Source organism: Dryobates pubescens, chromosome 6 (genome assembly GCF_014839835.1).
Source record: "Dryobates pubescens isolate bDryPub1 chromosome 6, bDryPub1.pri, whole genome shotgun sequence".
NCBI lineage: Eukaryota > Metazoa > Chordata > Aves > Piciformes > Picidae > Dryobates > Dryobates pubescens.
The window spans coordinates 14,944,728-14,951,516 of record NC_071617.1 but is presented as its reverse complement, the minus strand read 5'-3'; the positions used below and the strand labels follow the sequence as shown (position 1 = coordinate 14,951,516).

Genomic DNA, 6,789 nt, shown 5'->3' with positions numbered 1-6,789 from the left:
ACAATCAAATACAAAGAAACAACAAACCCCAAACCACTGGTCTTCTCACAAAGGGGATTCCATGGGTAAATGAAAAAGAAAGAAAAAGAAAAAGAAAAAGAAAAAGAAAAAGAAAAAGAAAAAGAAAAAGAAAAAGAAAAAGAAAAAGAAAAAGAAAAAGAAAAAGAAAAAGAAAAAGAAAAAGAAAAAGAAAAAGAAAAAGAAAAAGAAAAAGAAAAAGAAAAAATCATTTGGAGACACCAGAACAAATTTCTTTGCTTTCTTGGTGCCCATCTGGAACAAACTTGCCTAGACTGGCTGCCGATGTCCCCTTCCTGGAAGTGTTCAAGGCTACATTAGATGGGACTTTAAGCAACCTGCTTTAATGGAAGATGTCCCTACCCATTGAAAGGGTTTTGCATCAAGATAATCTTTAAGGTCTCTTCCAACCCAGACCATTGTATGATTGATTCTATGAAACTTGTCTTTTTTGTTGTTTTCCCTTAGGTTGTGCAGTGAAACCAGCAGCAGCCATCCAGCTTGGCGCTGGTAAAGCAGTCCTGGAGACCTCCTGGGCCACGGTTCCATCTCCCCTCCCAAGTACCCTAAGGGAAGGGTGGGATTGAAGGAAGCTGAGGAGGTCAAAAGCAGCCAGAAAATCATGACTTGTCTTCTAAATAGCAGAATTTAATCAGTTCTACAGAAAAGGTATTTCTTCCAGGATATAATTCTAATACAAAATTTCCTATCAGATAACCCTATCAGATGTCCTGAACTAGGTTTTCCTGACTGCTTTGTGTCAGCGTGGGAGGGAACACATAGAAACACCTCCACCATGATCTGGAACAGATAAGTCACAGAGAGTTAAGATTCTATTTTCAGAGTTGCAAAAAAGGACTTAGAGATCCAAGTTCCCCTGAAACTCATTGCCCTGTGTATCTTGTTCCAGTAATATATCCCTGGAACTACAAGTATTTAAGCCTCCAGGCTTGAACATGTCCAGTAGGTATCTGGAAAAACACCATCTGGGATTCTCCTTTTTGATTTTCCTTCCTTTCACCATACTCAACAGATGTTCCAGTTTGGAAGGTGTGAGCAGAGCCACATCCACAACCTAGCCTCAGTGCCTGCCTGACCTTCCATTCCTTCAAAATGTTAACACCCAACTAAGGATCCATCTTTTCTTTTCCATTGTCATGTTTGATTTTCTTAGCAGCTCTTCCTAGATGGGCACAGGAGTTGCATTCTGTTTTCAACTCTGCTTGGATTCTTCACCAAGGAGCAACTCTGTGAACCAAACTGCTTTCATTCCTGCCCCTGGCCATTTCTAGCATTCTCCTGATATGCAGTGTCCTGCTTTCTTGCTACTTGACTGAAGAGCTAAGTCAGGTATGCAGAAGACTTTGAAGAAGATGACTGAAAAGATTTCCTTAAATAACTGTGGCTTAGGTCAGAAGAAGCAAACAACTGAGGGACAGGGCTTCCTGATAGCTCCATGGTGATGGGCTCATGCTTTGTCCTGCATTCCCCTAGATGCCTGTCACCAGTCTACCAGCTATTTCCTGGAAAGCAGCTAACTGTGTTCCCACTTTGCCATGGCCATAAACAATGACAAACTTGGCTCCTGTGGCACTGCTCTGCTGAGCCTTATATGGATCCCATTGCAACCCCCCTGTTCAGAAAGCTCTGTCCTGCCTAATTCTTTGTGTGAGCTGTAAATACCTGAAGATAGGTTTTGTATGAGCAAGGTGCTATGGAGGCTGTGACTTCTCTACTAATGCTTTAGGCAATCTTATGCCAATTGTCCATAACTCACTTTGGCAAGCTGGCAGCTTCCAACATCTCAAAGCTGAAAATAGGAAAGGGCATTTACAGGGCGGTGATACGACGTGTGCTTGGCTTTAAAAAGGATCACAAACTTAAGGCAGTGGAGAGCAAAAAGGCATACCAGTATCACCATGGATATGTGACATTAAACAAACCACTTGTCATGATACACAGCTGATTACTTGCCAAATGGAACAGGATCTTCTTATTATCCATTGTTTTACCCTGAAAAACCTGCACAACCACAAGAAGGAAAAATTTCCAGAAAGGTACTATCACTTTTCTGACCATTCCTGGCCATGCTAGAGGTCCTGGTTCAATGGCAACTCCCAGACATCCACCTACTTACATACATTTGAGGACCTAAAAGTGAAATTATACTGGGCACCCTATTTAACTGATGCAGGAAAGGGAGCTGCAAGATGAGGTCACCTCCTCAAGGTAAAACTGACACTTGTAAGGCTTCCTGTCTTCCCAGGGCTTTGATTCCATTCCTGCTGGCCCTCACTGTTGTACATCAGCCAGATCTGCCTCCATCACTGAGGGAAATGAGGTAGAGCTAACCCTCCTTTTGGTTTCACCTTCATAGTTCACTGTGGCCAGGTAGGGGCTCCCAAAAGGGGGAAAGAGGGCTGCCACACAAACAGCATCTTGAAGCATGCCATTTGCCCTTACCCATGTCTCACCAGGGAAGACCTCCTGAACCACTGTGTTCTTGTGGATTATGTGAAGGAGCAGAAAAAACATCTCAGCCTACATGATGGTCGCTTTGACACAACACTATTTCTCATGTCTGGGGACAACGTCCTCCCAATTGCTGCTCCCTCAGCAAGCCTGTGGGCAGAAAAAAGCACAGAAGGGGAGCAGAAAATCATGCAAAGGCACTGCTGAAAATAGGCCACTATCCAGTGTGTCCCTGAAGTAGGCCTCTCCCAGCCCCTCCACACTTCCCTGCTACTTCAGCACTGGTGCCCTTCAGTGAGAGCTGGTGGATCTGGAGCAGGATCAAGGAGCGGCTGTCTCTAGGGGGCTGCACACATGTGGCCCCGTCAGGGCAAGTTCTTCAAGGCAGGGCACCACCAGATACAGGGCAGCAACAGGGGATGTACTCAGCCAGGGCAAACATCTGTGTAAAGCATGTGCCCACTCATGCTGTGCATGTTTTGTTTTAATTTGCCACTCTAAGAAAATCATAAATAACATTTAAAAACCTAGAAATCCGGACAAGGGCAAGAGAGGGTGGGCACTCGCCTTGTGCACCCTGGGTGGCTGTGGGGCAAACACAAGGGGATGGAAGGATGGGGATGGAAGGAAGGGGATGGGAGTGTATCAGCACCCGCATCACACAAACACACCTCCCACGTGCAGAGCCCGTGTCTGTGGAAAAAGGTGGGCCTTGGATCTCGCCGCTGGGAGAGGGCTTGGTTCCGGGGACGCCCACGCGTGTCAGTGGGATTCAAGTCGGCAGGGCCAGGCACCTGCAGCCCGGCTGCCCGGGAACTGTGGACCTGGCCCTGCCTGGGCAGCGCTGCCGGAGCGCCCGGCCCCACGGGTGCCCAGGGTCGCCGCTCTGCAGCGACACAAGCGGCCGGGGCCGTGGGTGGCAGCGTAGCCGCACCGGAGGCGGGGGAGCGGCGGTGGCGGGGTGCGCGGAGCGGTGCTGGCTGCAGCCCCGCCGAGCCCTGCTTTGTTCCCGGGGGAGCTGCGCTGGGAGCCACGGACACGCGCGTGGCGCAGCCCGGGGCCGCGGGTGCCCAAATGCCCTCCAGGGCCGCCGCGCTCCTTCCCGCGTGTGTCCGGGCACGCGTGTACCCTACGCGTGTGCGCGCCTGTCTGCGTGTGCGCGCTGGGTGTCGGGTTTGGGTTTTTTTTCCCTCCCCCCCCCACCCCCCTCCCGCTTGCTCCAGGTTTTACTTCTGGTTGCCTGTAAGGGTTTTGCTCCTCCCTTCTGAAATCCTATATTAGCTGTGGCCAAAGCCGGGTAAGAAACACAGCTCATTGTTGGCAAGTGCCGATGAGCCTCGCTGAGGAGTGAAAAACAGCTCCGGGGCTGCTGCGGCGATCACAGCACCGTCACGTAAGCGCCGAGGAGAGGGCCGGGAAAGCCCTCTCTATGCTGGGTGACTTTTACTGACTGATTTCGCCGCCACCTTTGAAGCAAAAGAAGAAAGAAGCCGGGAGGTGAGTGCGGCGGTTCTCGTAGCTGGTGCCGGGTGTCCCTTTTGTGTGCAACAGGAAAAATGGGACTGTTTAAACACGCGAGGAAAGGTATTTCTCAGCTGCCTGCCTTTACCTCCTTATCTGAGCATTACAGTTTTTTTACCAAAATAATTTGGGCTTAATTCTAAAAGTTGCTGACAGAGGTTAGGTGGGACTTCCCAATTCTTCGCTTGTTCCCCGCAAGTTAGCGAGAGCGCCGTGGAAATCCGCTGCTTTCCCTGGCGAAGCCGGGGGGCTCGGGCGCCTTTTGAACGTGCGAGGAGGAGGCGGCTGCTGCCGTATGCTACACTTTCTGCTGATAGGTATGCACAAGTTGGAGTGGGAAGGCGTGTTGCTCGCTGGATTAGCGGAGGGGACTGGGATTTTCGTACCGCAGGCTCCCCTTTTATTTTTCCCTTTGTACTCCACGGTAGAGCCGCGGTAGGAGATTGTTTTTTTCCCCTCATCTTTTTTTCTTCCCCCGAGAAGGAGAGAACGGCGGGACCAGCGGAGGCGGTTCTCACAGGGCCAGGCAGATGCAGCCAGTCCGGGAGAGGGCGGCTGGATGTCCGAGGGTATATTTTCCTAATGTATTCACACGCTAACTTTCCAGGTGGGCAATGGCAGACCACATGATGGCCATGAACCACGGGCGCTTTCCCGACGGATCTGGCGGGCTTCACCACCACCCTGCGCATCGAATGGGCATGGGGCAGTTTCCCACCCCCCATCACCACCACCAGCAGCAGCCACCGCAGCAGCACGCCTTCAGCGCCCTGATGGGAGACCATATACATTACGGAGCTGGGAATATGAACGCGAGCAGCGGGGTGAGGCACGCCATGGGGCCGGGGAGCGTCAGCGGAGGGCACCCGGCCGGCACCATGCCGCCCCCCGCCCGCTTCAGCGGCTCCCAGTTCATGGCCCCCCCCGTCGCCAGCCCGGGAGGGCAGCTGAGCGCCAGCATGCAGCTCCAGAAGCTGAACAACCAGTACTTCAACCACCACCCCTACCCCCACAGCCACTACATGCCGGACTTGCACCCCGGCAGCCACCAGCTGAACGGCAGCAGCCAGCAGCATTTCAGGGACTGCAACCCCAAGCACGGCGGCGGCAGCGGCTTGCCGCCTGCCGTCCCCCACGTCCCCGCGGCAATGCTGCCGCCCAATGTCATAGACACTGACTTCATCGACGAGGAGGTCCTCATGTCCTTAGTCATCGAAATGGGGCTGGATCGCATCAAGGAGCTTCCCGAGCTGTGGTTGGGACAGAACGAGTTTGACTTCATGACAGACTTCGTTTGCAAACAGCAGCCCAGCAGGGTGAGCTGCTGATTCATTTAAAACAAACAAAGGACTTTCTATCGGTGCGAATGAAAACATTCCCCTAGACACGGTGTCTCACTTTTCAGGGCTTGAAAAGGTGAGAATCTGGAAAGCAAGAGTCAACTATGCGCTTGTATAAATTCTTTTTTCTTTCTTTTTTTTTTTTTTCCTTTTTTTCCCCCCCCTCAAATCGCTGCCACTTTTTTTGTAGATTTGACATTCACGCCCCCTCCCGTAGTAATCATTCCTAGCAAACTCTGCCTTTTTATGTTGGTCGTCTCCCTCCACTCCTTGCTCTCTTGATTTCTTTGCAGTAACGTGCCCATAATTCCCACAGTGCTCAACTGTTAGATATTAATCTTGGCAAATTGCTTAATCGTGTGGATTTTGTAAACGAAGATTTCCAGTGACTTGAACTGCATTCAAATTCTGAGTGAACAGGGAAAAAAATATTGCATTAGTTGGTTGCATGAACTTTGAAGGGCAGATAATACTGCACAAATGCTGCCATCTTGCTTAATTTTTAACTATGCATTGCAGTGCAGACTAATAATTGGGGGATTTTGGTTTCATTTTGGTTTTTTGGTTGTTGGTTTTTGCTTTTTGTGGTTTTTTTTCTTTCTGGGTTTTGGGTTTTTTTTTGGGGGGGGGGGTTTGGTTTGGTTGGGGTTTGGGGTTTTTTTGATTGTTTGGTTGGTTTTTTTGAATAGGCTAAACTGGAAGCTTAACAGACGTGGGCCAAACCTTTCCAGATCAGGAAAAGTAAAACTGTTTCTTATAAAGTCTGCTACCCATTCCCCCTTCTCCATATGTATGTATAGACAATAATATGGTGTGGATGGAATGTTGACTAGTGGCAAACATTTCACAGATTTTTTTAAGTTGGTGGGGTTTATTTTTTTCAGTTTGGGTTTTCTTTTTGTTTGGTTGGTTTTGTTTTTTGGTTTTTTTTAAAGATTTTTGTTTCTTCAGCATTTTGACACTGTGCTAATATAGTTTATTCAGTACATGAAAAGATACTACTGTGTTGAAAGCTTTTCAGGAAATTTTGACAGTATTTTTGTACAAAACATTTTTTTGAGAAAATATTGTTAATTTATTCTATTTTAATTTGCCAATGTCAATAAAAAGTTAAGAAATGCTTTAGTTTTTCTAGAAGTCATTTACCAGTATTTTTCTTCAAAAGTCTTCCCCACTGTCCCTGGTAAGTAGAACATCTATCTGTACAACCGTGTTGGTGTGCAAAAGAGACATTCCAAAATAGAAAGTACACTACACCCATATATTATGTCATGGTGAACTCAGTAGGTGAGCAGGATTTGAGCATACTTACAGCATAAAGCCTCATACGTAACATTGTAATATGCCTGTCAGTGTGGTTTTATGAGAAATAAAGTTGCTCTGAGGCGCAACTTTTTTTTGTGACTTGCCAACATACTTGCTTTAAATGTAGTTGTCC

General features: G+C 48.5%; 1 protein-coding gene across 1 annotated transcript; it reads left to right on the top strand.

The window, feature by feature from the left end:
• The first annotated feature begins 3,764 nt into the window (after positions 1-3,764).
• On the top strand, positions 3,765-5,934 carry CITED2 (Cbp/p300 interacting transactivator with Glu/Asp rich carboxy-terminal domain 2). The gene is made up of 2 exons (XM_054162661.1): positions 3,765-3,987; positions 4,619-5,934. Exon 2 carries the CDS (start codon positions 4,626-4,628, stop codon positions 5,337-5,339), a length of 714 nt encoding a protein of 237 aa, XP_054018636.1. The 5' UTR covers positions 3,765-3,987; positions 4,619-4,625; the 3' UTR covers positions 5,340-5,934.
• The last annotated feature ends 855 nt before the right edge of the window (positions 5,935-6,789 follow it).

Coding starts and splice junctions, on each gene's coding strand:
- CITED2 (XM_054162661.1), top strand. CDS start 4,626: ATGGCAGACCACATGATGGCCATGAACCACGGGCGCTTTCCCGACGGA.